The sequence below is a fragment of the Phyllobates terribilis genome, unplaced genomic scaffold (assembly GCF_046119375.1).
Source record: "Phyllobates terribilis strain yellow unplaced genomic scaffold, ASM4611937v1 Scaffold_7__3_contigs__length_470593459, whole genome shotgun sequence".
NCBI classification, from domain to species: domain Eukaryota; kingdom Metazoa; phylum Chordata; class Amphibia; order Anura; family Dendrobatidae; genus Phyllobates; species Phyllobates terribilis.
In genome coordinates this window covers 317,589,816-317,604,071 of record NW_027362767.1, presented here as the reverse complement: position 1 = coordinate 317,604,071, position 14,256 = coordinate 317,589,816, and the positions used below count along the sequence as shown (strand labels likewise).

The following is a 14,256-nucleotide window of genomic DNA, read 5'->3' as shown; positions in this document are numbered from 1 at the left end:
CAATTTTTCTTTTCCGTCCACATCTAGGGAGGTTAGCCACAGTGCCATGGGCTTTAAACTTCTTGATGACACTGTGCAAGGAAGACACAGGAACATTCAGGTCTTTGGAGATGGACTTGTAGCCTTGAGATTGCTCTTGCTTCCTCACAATTTGGTTTCTCAAGTCCTCAGACAGTTCTTTGGTCTTCTTTCTTTTCTCCATGCTCAATGTGGTACACACGAGGACACAGGACAGAGATTGAGTCAACTTTAATCCATGTTAACTGGCTGCAAGTGTGATTTAGTTATTGCCAACACCTGTTAGGTGCCACAGGTAAGTTACAGGTGCTGTTAATTACACGAATTAGAGAAGCATCACATGATTTTTCAAAGGGTGCCAATACTTTTGTCCACCCCCTTTTTTAGGTTTGGTGTGGAATTATATCCAATTTGGCTTTAGGACAATTCTTTTTGTGTTTTTTCATTGAAGACAAATTAAATGAAGATAATAATACCAAAGAATTTGTGATTGCAATCATTTTCAGGAAGAAACTGAGTATTATCTGACAGAATTGCAGGGGTGCCAATACTTTTGGCCACCACTGTAAGTGTAACTGGTTTGAGTAGACACAGACAGAAAACGGCCCCTGTGCAAGAACAATATTTTTAGTCTAAAAGCTCATCATAATGCATAATTTAATCTTTTTTTGGAGATGTTGGTGGACCCCCTTACTTCTTGGGGCTGCAGAGATTGCACCAATGACATGTCCGTCCTGGTACCTTGAAATTATTATTTATATTATATATGTTATACTTAATGTCTGAGACACAGAAAATGTGTATTTCTACCCTCCGATTTGTATGTTTGGTAGCAGGATTTGATGTATACCATCTGCAGCAAGTTCTGTCTGCATTTTATTTTTCCCCAATGTTCAGGGGATGCACACAACATATCCATAGAGCCAAGTCATCTAATGAATGCGAAAAGAGTGTCCTTTTGGCATCTGCCAAGCTGGTGTGCAACAACATAGCTTTATTTTCACTGAATCGGAAAGGGTAGCCTGTTGCTCTTTATCATGGAATTATATACGTAGAGTAAGAAAGATACCACACAGGAATCAGTACTGGAAATTGGCTTATCAAGAAATAATTCATTTGTTATGACTAGTAGCAGTAATGCAGAACTTATTTTTTTATATATGTATTTAACTTTTTATTAATATTTAAAAACATAAATACACAGTCCAAAGTATTACAACAATATATGTAAAGGTAAAAAATCTGATATAATGTTTCAAGATCACTTAATAATAATCTAGATATGATTCTAATAATATAGAACAAAGCTAAGTACAATAATAGGAGCATAAAAAATATAAAAATACAAACAATGAGGCAGAACTTGATTGTAATGTTAGGAGCGGCCTGGTGGCTTAGTGGTTAGCACTGTAGTCTTGCAGCACCGGGGCCCCCCTGGGTGCAGATCAATGCTAGTAACAGGGAAGGGCAAGTAGGGTGCAACTGCTTCAGACATTAGCTACAATGCCATATTAATTCACTTTTATTATATTTGTTTAAATGGAACCAATGGAGCTAAACTTTAATTTATTTTATGATCACAGTTGTCACCATCCCTTATTTTCTTGTTTTATTTGTAGGGTGCAGAAGGTTTACCTGGTAGCCCTGGTTTTGCTGGTTCACCTGGTCAACGTGGAATTAAAGGTGACAATGACCTGAAAATACTTGGATATAAGCCATAGCTGCATCAACCAGATTGAGTGAATTTCATGATAGTCTCTTGCTCGCTGTGACAATACTAAAGTTTTAGTATTCTTTATTTTGGGACTTCTCACCTCTCTTTACATCTGTTACTAATCTGCCAAAAGTCACCTTTTCAAGAGTAACAGTCTTTAATTTTTATTTTATAAATCAATGGTACCAATGAAAATTAGAAAAATTGTAATATATTATCAAAGAAACCTGCCTTTTTTCCACCAGGACTGATCACTCATTCTCAAAAGTCTTAATTCTTGGGTAAAATCTGTATTCAGTGAAGACTGAGGGTTACATTACTGAGATAGGAGATGGCAGTTACTGATAATATTACAGTTACTGATAAACTAGATGCAGAGCTCCTCCCATCTCCATAGAATCTTAGGAGATGGCAGTTGGTTTTATAAGATTCTATGGCAATGGGAGGAGCTGTGCATCTAGTTTCTTATCCTCCTCTCTATATAGAATATTATCAGTAACTGCCATCTCCTATCTCAGTAATGTAACAATCTGTCTTCACTGAATGCAGACTTTACCTGTGAATTGAAGATTTTCAGAATGATCAGTCCTGGCAGAGAAAGAAGCAGATTTCTCTGATAAGATATATTACAAAGTTTCTTATTTTTATGTGCACTATTGATTTATAAAATAAGAATTACGCCGATTTCTCTTTAAGTACATGATAACACACATGGCCAGATCTAAACCCTTATGCTGGGTTTAGATGAGAAGATAATCATAAAGAATTTGAACAGTAAAGACGCATCAATCATGATCATTGTGTATTGTAAATGGTTAGAACGACCGAACGACATGGCCAAAAACACAGAGAGGCTCAGAAATAATCATCGCTCGTTAATAGATAGGTCTGTGTAAATTTTAGGTCATTTGTTTGTTCAACAATATGTTTATTTAACCAGAGGCGGGTATATGTAAATATATTTTAACTATGTGACTTCTGATTGGTTGATCAGTCATACTCCAGGCCACTTGCTCTAACTGCTCAATATACACAATAGCACTCACACGAAAAGCTAGGGGATGGGCAAGGAAAGGCTAAAGGGCGTCACATACAAAGACATTTGCATTTTTGCATTACCTTTCCACACCCACACTACCAGTTATCTTCCATTACAATACTTATCTTAATACAGTGAACAAACAAGTAATTGCTAATAACCAATACCATATTTTTAATTTTTTTTTTACACGATCATTGTTACATATACATGTTTGGCCATCGTTTCGCAGAGGTTGCTTATGGTGATTGTACACTTCAGGCTTGGACTGGCCCATAGGGGAACAGGTGAATCCCCCGGTGGGCCCCTCCACATGTGCTTGCCATAGTACACTTGATGCATGATATTCAGACATTGGTAGTATTTCATTTATTTAACAAACTACTACTCATTTTATTATTTTTTGTGGAACCATACGTTGAAATTACATTAAAAAAAGCAGCGGCAATCCACATAGTATCCTCCATCACTGGCCAATAATATTTGCATGTAGCTGGAGAGTGGGCCCCAGAATTAACGTTACTGATGGGCCCTTGGTACCACAGTCAGAGTATACCAGTGCCAATCATTTTCATGATCATCTACTCCTCTAAACCCAGCTTCAGTTGTTGTACAATGACCATTGAGTCAGATAATAATCTTATATTGTAGTCAAGCTGTCGTGTCTAGGGGCTGCATGTAAAAGTATTATTTTCTCATTACAGGTGACCGTGGGGAATCACTGGGGCAGCCTGGTGCTCCGGGATCCAGAGGGGAGCGAGGGTCACCAGGGAATCCAGGTAAAGTCATAAGCACCGATCTTAAAGCTATTGCATCTAAAAGGTTTCAAAAACAGTTTTAGTGACATTTGCAGCAATCCTCCCGCCTCGGCGCAAGTTCACATTTGTATGACTTTTTACAATTTACGTGCACAGTTAATCTACGAAAATTGATCTCACATTGTTCTGAGGTATAGGCTGTATTCCAGTTTACAAGTGCAGAGCTGTATTCATAATGCTGGGATCTGATATAGGAAAACATTCCTTCATTATAGCAGCCAAGGAGGTGAGAGGTGCCAGATTATCCCATTAAAATATGTAAAAACCCCATTAACCTATATGGGGCTGAGATCAGCAGGAAGGAGCCGGTGTTACCTGCATAAAGAACTTACCTGATACAAAGGTATCTTTCAATCTACAGGTGCAAGAGGATTCAACGGATATTCCGGTGATGTTGGACTCATTGGAGCTTCAGGAAGCCCCGGACTGAAAGGTCAACGAGGAGATAATGGCCGCCCAGGACAACCAGGTGCTGCAAAGTGTTAATCTGGGCATTGGTACATGAGCTTCCTGCGGAAATCTGTGAAGCTTTGTTGCCTACATGTATTTCTGATGCCATATCTTTCACTCACTGGCCAACATTATACTTCCACTGATCCCGTCTATATCCTTGACCACTGGTCACTTAGCTGCTCCTTTTCAAAAAATAGAGAAAAGTCCACCACCCCTCCCCCCTAAAATAAAAGTATGAGAGTGGAAAAGTAAAAAAAACAACAAGGAATCCACTCTGCAAAAAAAATAAAAAAAATTATAAAATAAAAATAAAAACAATGATGGCACTTGACAAAGGTGTAAGTGAGGTTTTCAGGTATCTTTATTCACATTAGATTGGTTACAGAGATTTTCTATTGCATCTTATTTATTCATTTGATGGGGGTTGACAAAATCCATAGGCAACCTTATTCATATGAATGACACAGATTTGGAGTTGCAAAAATTCCATCTACAATTCGGCTATATTTTTCACCAATTTTTAAAAGGACTGTGTCCTTAGAAAATGGTCCTCTGTTCAAATCAGGTTTATAATAAGTGTTTTTTTTTTGTATATATCACGACTAAATATAGTAGAAATTTTGCTATTTTCACACTGGTCACCGGTATGTTTCTAGATATTATAATTATTTTTCCAGGAAATCCACAAATACATTAGTAGCAATACACTGACTCAGACTATATCTTTTGTATTGAAGCATCTAATAAGCATGTGCTAAGGTCATTGTGAAGGGAGGGGGAGCAGGGGAGCTGTGACATTGTCTGTTGTGATTGGTGGGTCCTGTGTTATCAGCTGTGTATTGTAATTCTGATTGTGATGATACTGAGACTTCTGAAACATCTTCTGTAGAGAACAAGAATTAATTTTTTTATACCTTTTTTGTCTCAGTGGCTAGTCTGAAAATTGTAAGATTACTATTTTTTTTAATACAGATTTGAATAAAAAAAATTGCCAAAAATGTAAAAAAAATAAATTTTACGCATAAATTTGATTTAAACAATTGGTTATTTCTGGTGATACATTCTCTTTTAGCAAATATTAGAAGTGGATTAAATACCTGTATAAATGGTTTGATTGGACACGTACTGTGTTTCTCAACTACTATAATCGGCTTAAAAATAAAAACGGATGAAATCTATTGTTCATATACTGAAGTTTGAATGAGACCACAGTCTCCCCATCTCATGTAGAAATACTGAATAGTGCGATCAGCACACTAGGAAACCATTCTGCCTGAAGATGATAATTTAGGGTTAAGGATGGGAGAGAGTTTGGTACAATTGAGAATATTATAAGTAAGCTATATGTGCTTGGTACACGGTAATAATCAGCCACAATGCTTTTTCTCAGGTTCCCCCGGCCTGCAGGGATTTCGAGGAAACCCTGGATTTGTAGGAACCACAGGATTACCAGGCGGTCCAGGATTTCCCGGATCTGTTGGTGCTCCAGGTGTTAAAGGTAAAATATTCTACACTGTGTTTTTTTTTTTAAGGAAACTTCTAATTTTCCATGCATGTTACTGTAGAAAGAATATATATGTATCTGGAAATTACTAGAATGGGAGGTGAAATTATCCTCTACTGTAAATCAAATTATGGTATATAGATCCCCATATACATTACTGTACAGAAACCAAATAACAACTGGACTCTATAGCAATGAACAGAAGGGAAAATGATTATTGGCCAGTGGTTGTCTGTTTGGCCATCCATAGAACTGCGGTGTCTTTACCTGTAAGTCCTAACAAACAAGGTCAATCTGTGTATATTCACGTGCAGAAAACTTTCGTTTGACATTCCGTCCACAAAATGTTTGCAAATCGTATTATCCTATGAATCCACTTAACAAAACACAGAAAAAGTGCTCAGAAAAAGAACAAAAATTCTAAAAATGATTTTTCAGGTTTACAAACTCCAAAGAGTAAGAGTGATTCCAAAAGCATCTTCAGACATTTTTGACCACCAAAAAAAGATGCAGTGTGAACAGACAATAAGACCTAGACCCAACCCATCTATACATTGTGTGAAGCCATACATGTAGCTGGGGATTAAAGCTCACCACTACACCAGCTTATTGGCAAATATAAGAGTTGTGTTGCTGAGAAAACCCCCATAAATGTTTATAGCCATACTATTTTTCTGAGAGCAAGTCTAGATTTCCAGTGTACTCATTTTTTTCAAAGTAATATCTTTTACCTATTCATTTCAGGTTTTTCAGGATTTTCAGGGTTGGATGGACTAAATGGATTGCCTGGCACAAGGGGCTTACCTGGCACGCCTGGTAATTATCGCATATCATAATTAATACATTATTATTAGAGTACAAGAACGCATTAGAAACTACAGTATAATGCAAGAATACATATTAGACACTTGTAATTTTATTGCATTCTCCTGGTGTAGGACAGGTGCGTTATGGTTTTACATGAAAATGTCGGTAAAATGCTCCTTTTTTTTGTAGTATTACTTTTGTTTTTAAGTATTTTCTCTCCCAAAATTAAAGGTTTGAGTGAAGCAGGACGCCCGGGGTCACCTGGATTTCCAGGTTCTAAAGGTGAAAGAGGCTTTTCCAACACAGTGCCTGGGCAGCCAGGAGTTAATGGCGCAAAAGGGGTTATTGGAGATCCAGGTAAGACATGATGCTTTAGCATATACCTAGTGTTATTAGGTAAGGGGTGTAACTATATTGAGTGCAGGGGTTGCAAATGCACCCAGGTCCCTTGAGCCTAGGGGGCTACAAAAAGTCCCTTTAGCTCATATAAGAAGACTAATACTATTAAAGATACCAAATAGTTGGGGGCCCTATTTTGCATTGGGGCCCACAAGCTTCAGTATACACCACAGTTAGGTAAAATACATTCATGTTACAACCATGAAGAAGTCAATGTACTGGATAGTCAATGTTTCACCAAGGGAGAGCCATTGATACCTGAAGCTGAACATGTGTTCACATTGAATGCACCCACTCAGAGCATTTGTGATCAGCTGATATTCTTTGTCCAGAGTTGAAATGACTATCCATATTGTACTTTCAGGCTTACCTGGTGCCCCTGGACAATCTGGTCCTCCTGGACCACCAGGGTCAATAAATATTATACCTGGTTTACCTGGAGACCCTGGTCCAGCTGGAAGAGATGGAGAGATGGGTATGTCTACCATATGTATTTTGTCTTCTATTCATTTTTGTGTTGTTTTTTTTTTTACATTTATTCAACTTACAAGTGTAAATATTAAATTTGTGCTATAGACATTTTTTTTCTACATTTTGTCTACTGCACTCCTCTTTTCTATAGTTCTGACTACAAAAAACTAAGAAAATATGTGGTTAGGAGCTTCATGGAAAAATTAGTTTTGTGTGTTAAGCAGTGAGTAAATATTAATTTGTGGCCTCCAGAGGAAGAGACGCTACTTGTTTTGACTAGTAGAGATCTGTCCTGAATAGGGGGCCCCTCTATGTTGTCCATATGTCATAATAGACATGGTAATGGAACTAAACTTGTTAGTAAAATAATGTTTCTATATTTTTATTATTTAAGGATTGCCAGGTCTACCTGGCCCACGTGGACCCTCAGGTCCAGCTTCCAACCAAGGAGATACAGGAGATTCTGGAATACCAGGAGGACCAGGAAGAGTCGGCGTAAAGGGAGATTCAGGTTTTTCAGGAAACCCTGGAAGCCCCGGAGCACCTGGAGTAAAAGGTAAATCCCTGTTATCTGTGTATGTAAGTAAAGTTGTAATGACTTTTCAAATGGCAAGAACTGAAGCTAATCTAACAAATAGTGAATAATAAAGGTTCCTACTGTTACCTGTTACGCCGGCCAAGCTCTTTCTAAGCGCCGCTCTACTTATTGTGTGCTTTTCTTCCAGCTCTGTGAGCTCTGTCAGTTTGTGAGTCATATGGAGGCACACCTGAACTCTGCAGGAATTTGTATCCATTCTGTCCTGCAGAGATCTGCTTCCCCAGCCTATCACCTGCCAGCAAGTGATATATTAGGCGACTACATCCTCCATTCCTCGCCTGAACTTAGGCTCTAGTTGCGCTTTCTCTTGCTTCCTGGTTTGCGACTACATCCTCCATTCCTCTCCTGAACTTAAGCTCTGATAGCTCAGTCTCTTGCTTCCTGGTTTGCGACTACATCCTCCATTCCTCTCCTGAACTTAGGCTCTAGTTGCTCTTTCTCTTGCTTCCTGGTTTGCGACTACATCCTCCATTCCTCGCCTGAACTTAGGCTCTAGTTGCGCTTTCTCTTGCTTCCTGGTTTGCGACTACATCCTCCATTCCTCTCCTGAACTTAGGCTCTGATAGCTCAGTCTCTTGCTTCCTGGTTTGCAACTACATCCTCCATTCCTCTCCTGAACTTAGGCTCTGATAGCTCAGTCTCTTGCTTCCTGGTTTGCGACTACATCCTCCATTCCTCGCCTGAACTTAGGCTCTAGTTGCTCTTTCTCTTGCTTCCTGGTTTGCAACTACATCCTCCATTCCTCTCCTGAACTTAGGCTCTAGTTGCGCTTTCTCTTGCTTCCTGGTTTGCGACTACATCCTCCATTCCTCTCCTGAACTTAGGCTCTAGTTGCTCTTTCTCTTGCTTCCTGGTTTGCAACTACATCCTCCATTCCTCTCCTGAACTTAGGCTCTAGTTGCGCTTTCTCTTGCTTCCTGGTTTGCGACTACATCCTCCATTCCTCTCCTGAACTTAGGCTCTAGTTGCTCTTTCTCTTGCTTCCTGGTTTGCAACTACATCCTCCATTCCTCGCCTGAACTTAGGCTCTAGTTGCGCTTTCGCTTGCTTCCTGGTTTGCGACTACATCCTCCATTCCTCTCCTGAACTTAGGCTCTAGTTGCTCTTTCTCTTGCTTCCTGGTTTGCGACTACATCCTCCATTCCTCGCCTGAACTTAGGGTCTAGTTGCGCTTTCTCTTGCTTCCGGGTTTGCGACTACATCCTCCATTCCTCTCCTGAACTTAGGCTCTGATAGCTCAGTCTATTGCTTCCTGGTTTGCAACTACATCCTCCATTCCTCTCCTGAACTTAGGCTCTGATAGCTCAGTCTCTTGCTTCCTGGTTTGCGACTACATCCTCCATTCCTCTCCTGAACTTAGGCTCTAGTTGCTCTTTCTCTTGCTTCCTGGTTTGCGACTACATCCTCCATTCCTCGCCTGAACTTAGGCTCTAGTTGCGCTTTCTCTTGCTTCCTGGTTTGCGACTACATACTCCATTCCTCTCCTGAACTTAGGCTCTAGTTGCTCTTTCTCTTGCTTCCTGGTTTGCGACTACATCCTCCATTCCTCGCCTGAACTTAGGCTCTAGTTGCGCTTTCTCTTGCTTCCTGGTTTGCGACTACATCCTCCATTCCTCTCCTGAACTTAGGCTCTGATAGCTCAGTCTCTTGCTTCCTGGTTTGCGACTACATCCTCCATTCCTCGCCTGAACTTAGGCTCTAGTTGCGCTTTCTCTTGCTTCCTGGTTTGCGACTACATCCTCCATTCCTCGCCTGAACTTAGGCTCTAGTTGCGCTTTCTCTTGCTTCCTGGTTTGCGACTACATCCTCCATTCCTCGCCTGAACTTAGGCTCTAGTTTCTCTTTCTCTTGCTTCCTGGTTTGTCTCATATGTTATTGACCCAGCTAACCTTCTCATTTATCCTGGTCTCTCTGCTCCTGACCTCGCCTACAAATTCTAAACCTGTGCTGCCTGCTCCGACCTTGGACCATCTGACTATGATTTTGTCTCTCCCACCTCTCCCACAACCGAGTCTCTGATCCTCCGATCAGTTACTGCAGCCCTGGAGACTGCCCAGGAGTGGTGCCTGGTGTCTACCAGCGGCCAAACCTATCCTCACCATCAGAAGCGCAAGTAGATACCCGGTAGACACTTAGTCACACCCCTCCAGGGTAACGCAGTGGGTCCAAACTCACCAGAGTTACACCGACTAGTACTGCATCGGGTTTCACTGAAGAGGGCGACAAATCTGCAGAGGATCCAGACACACTGTACATAAGTCTCCTGCCTACAGCCTTCTATAGAGAACACTATAAGGGCTCCAGCGAGTACTTGTTATTCTCTTTCCTAACAAAAAGTCACAACATTCTCCCACGTACTTGTATCAATTCCTAATCGTTCTAGAGATTTTTTCTTGCTGTTGTTTTTTGGGACGCTTTACTGTAGGTTATAAATCAGTCATGGTCATGAGATCATCACAGGTGCAGAGCTGATTACTTTTACTACAGTTTTAGAGCTGGGATTTGTAATTGGACATGTTACTGTGCCTGTGTTTTGTCTGTGACAGCAAGCATATATAATATAAACTGCAGGGAGTGATACTAAATGTAATTTTACAAAAAGTTAAGTTTTTCCAGTTACATTAAAAATTAATTACGATAAACCAATTAGAGTAAAGTAAGAATGGCTGATGTCCAAGCATTGCCGATTAACATGTCATTCAGTCTGTCCTTTGGTGTTGAAAAAAAAAAGACTTTGCATCAGGTTATCACTGTAACATTTTTCTTGCTTGTCTTAGGCCTTCGGGGAGATCCAGGATTCATTGGTGTTCCTGGAAAAGAAGGATCTGTCGGAGATCCTGGATTTCCCGGTCTTAAAGGAGAAAAGGGCAACTCGGGTGAGTACTACTGTGAGAAGACGGTATGTCCAACATTCTGGGTTTATCAAATTATTAATATAAATTTATAGGACTCAGAGGTCGATTTTCTGGGAAATGAGCTTTTAAGTATTCTGATACAAATAAGGGCCGTTTTATTGGATAGCACTTGGCCCAGTGTTATACTATGTTACACTATGGGGCAGTGCAGATCTGCGATTTTTTTTCTCATGGCGATTCGGGAATTCGAGATCTTTATTAAATAGTCAAAGTTCAAATTACTACAAAGATATTAAAGGGGTTATCCAATTTTTGAAAGAAAGAAAAAAGACTAAATACTACTCTTCATTTATTTTTTCCATGAGTTCTGCACATATACTCAGACAGTCCTCTCACTATTTGTTATCAAGCAGCCAATCAGTAGCCACAGTGGCCACGGGACGTATTTTACTGGTATCACTACTCAGCACAGCTCTGCACAGTATGATTTTTGTTTTATGCTGATGAATTTTTTTTTTTTTTTTTTTTAAAAGTTGGATAAGCCTTTTAAGAAACTCATTTTTATATTGTTCGTTTTTATGTTGTTCAGTTACCTACTAAAGCAAAAATAGCAAAAGTAAGCTATTTTCTAAATAGTCTTTATTATACATTTCTCACCATTTTGCTGCAGGAGAGTGTGTACGTCATTCTCCTAGTTGCTCTTCAAAACGTACACAAATCCGTCAGAGCTCCCTCTGCTCCGCACCTCCCTTTTCTCACTGTTAAGCTACTGTCACACGCAGGGGCGAACACTGACAACTTGGGGCCCCTGTGCAAGAAATTTGTCTGGGCCTCTCTCCCTGCCCAGCACGCTGCTTATGATGAGGGTAATTTGGCAGTGGGACCCCTGAAACCTTGGGCTGTATAGATAATGAATAGAGCAGAGGCCAAGTATGCACAACTCTGCTTCATTCAGGACGAGACTGCAGAGCCCTGTTCTCAGAATCTCTGGGGGCCCCAGTGGTCGAATCCCCAGTGATCAGCAAGTTATCCCCGCTCTGATGGATCTGGGATAACTTGATTATTTGGTGAGTAATCCTTTAAAGAGCCAGGTTGATTCTCCTATTCTTTACAATTACAGTATGAACCAAAAACAAATATGTTCACATACATACACATATAACGTACAAACATACACACACATACCGTACATAAAGTGGGTACTTAAAGTATTCAGACCCCTTTAAATATTTCACTCTTTGTTTCATTGCAGCCATTTGGTAAATTCTAAAAAGTTCATTTTTTTCTCATTAAAGTTCACTCTGCACCCCATCTTGACTTAAAAACAACAGACGTAGAAATTTTTGCAAATTTATTAAAAAAGAAAAACTGAAATATCACATGGTCATAAGTATTCAGACCCTTTGCTCAGTATTGAGTAGAAGCACCCTTTTGAGCTAGTACAGCCATGAGTTTTCTTGGGAATGATGCAACAAGTTTTTCACACCTGGATTTAGGGATCCTCTACCATTCTTCCTTGCAGATCCTCTCCAGTTCCGTCAGGTTGGATGGTGAACGTTGGTGGACAGCCATTTTCAGATATCTCCAGAGATGCTAAATTGGGTTTAGGTCAGGGCTCTGGCTGGGCTAGTCAAGAATGGTCACAGAGTTGTTCTGAAGCCATTCCTTTGTTATTTTAGCTGTGTGATTAGGGTCATTGTCTTGTTGGAAGGTGAACCTTCAGCCAAGTCTGAGGTCCAGAGCACTCTGGAAGAGGTTTTCATCCAGGATATCTCTGTACTTGGCCGCATTCATGTTTCCTTCAATTGCAACCAGTCGTCCTGTCCCTGCAGCTGAAAAACACCCCCATAGCATGATGCTGCCACCACCATGTTTCACTGTTGGGATTGTATTGGGCAAGTGATGAGAAGTGCCTGGTTTTCTCCACACATACCGCTTAGAATTATCACCAAAAAGTTCTATCTTCGTCTCATCAGACCAAAGAATTTTATTTCTCATAGTCTGGGAGTCCATCATGTGTTTTTAAGCAAACTCTATGCAGGCTTTCATATGTCTTGCACTGAGGAGAGGCTTCCATTGGGCCACTCTGCCATAAAGGCCCGACTGGTGGAGGGCTGCAGTGATAGTTGACTTTGTGGAACTTTCTCCCATCTCCCTACTGCATCTCTGGAGCTCAGCTACAGTGATCTTGGGGTTCTTCTTTACCTCTCTCACCAAGGCTCTTCTGCCACAATTGCTCAGTTTGGCTGGACGGCCAGGTCTAGGAAGACTTCTGGTGGTCCCAAACTTCTTCCATTTAAGGATTATGGAGGCCACGGTGCTCTTAGGAACCTTGAGTAATGCAGAAATTCTTTTGTAACCATGGCGAAATCTGTGCCTTGCCACAATTCTGTCTCTGAGCTCCTTGGACAGTTCCTTTGAGCTCATGATTCTCATTTGGTCTGACATGCACTGTGAGCTGTGAGGTCTTATATAGACAGGTGTGTGCCTTTCCAAATCAAGTCCTATCAGTTTAATTAAACACAGCTGGACTCCAATGAAGTAGTAGAACCATCTCAAGGAGGATCACAAGGAAATGGACAGCATGTGACTTAAATATGAGTGTCTGCATAAAATATGGTCTAAAGTTAAAAAGATGATAGGCATGGTGGGATACTCAAAATACTCACCCATATGGAATAATTCTAACTATCCAGAATTCAATAGACTGGAGGGGTTTGGTCAATGGCGAAGACTGGGACTTTATAAGATCGTACAATTAGTCAAGGATAGTAGGTTTAAGTCTTTCCAGGAGTTCCAGAATAAGTTTGGGGTCTCCAGCAAGGGATTTTATAAATACCTGCAGTTGAGGCACGCCCTCATGACACAAAATGGTCGGGAGCCTATTATTCAAAGTAGAGGAACATCTTTCTTGGACACAGTGGTGGGGAAGGGGTCAACGAGAGGGGTAATCTCGCTCCATTATAAATGTCTAATGGAACAGGTCGTAATCTTAAAACTAAATGGGAGCAAGACCTGGGCCCAATAGAGGAGGACACATGGTAAGATATGGGAAGATATTTTACAGTCCATACCACTAGTGTCGACAAGCGAGGGGCAAAAACTTTCGCAATACTATCTGATTCATAGAGTATATAATACCCCTTTGCGCTTACACAATTTTGGTTACAAAAACCACTCAAACTGTTATAGATTTTGTAATCCTGATGCAGATCTATGTCACGTAATGTGGAACTGCCCTAAATTTAGGGGATTCTGGAGGGAGATTCTAGATGTTGTATACAAGGTGTTTGAATGTGAGATTCCCCATGATCCTATTGTGTGTCTATTGGGATATGTAAATGGCTTACCAACTGAAGAGGCCCATCAGATAGCTATCCTCCGTCTACTATTCCAGGCCAGGAAGCGGATAGCTTCGCACTGAAAAGACAATGAACCTCCAAACATAAAAGAATATATCCCTAAAATCAACAATATACTTAGACTATAGAGATCTGTATACCAGAGAAGGAGGAACCCTCTTAAATTTGAAAAATTGTTGGCACCTTGGTTGGATTCTCCGGGCCTGGCCGCTATGACA

At 40.4% G+C, this 14,256-nt stretch overlaps 1 protein-coding gene across 3 annotated transcripts in view; it reads left to right on the top strand.

Annotated features, from left to right (window-relative positions):
- COL4A6 (collagen type IV alpha 6 chain) overlaps positions 1-14,256 on the top strand; it is a 276,656-nt gene that overhangs the window by 243,442 nt on the left and 18,958 nt on the right. For all 3 annotated transcript variants that reach the window (XM_073641112.1, XM_073641113.1, XM_073641111.1), the window contains 9 exons: positions 1,638-1,701; positions 3,476-3,550; positions 3,951-4,058; positions 5,433-5,540; positions 6,291-6,362; positions 6,585-6,710; positions 7,117-7,227; positions 7,618-7,779; positions 10,599-10,697. In XM_073641112.1, the coding sequence (XP_073497213.1) occupies positions 1,638-1,701; positions 3,476-3,550; positions 3,951-4,058; positions 5,433-5,540; positions 6,291-6,362; positions 6,585-6,710; positions 7,117-7,227; positions 7,618-7,779; positions 10,599-10,697 (925 nt within the window). The remainder of the gene's footprint in view (positions 1-1,637; positions 1,702-3,475; positions 3,551-3,950; positions 4,059-5,432; positions 5,541-6,290; positions 6,363-6,584; positions 6,711-7,116; positions 7,228-7,617; positions 7,780-10,598; positions 10,698-14,256) is intronic.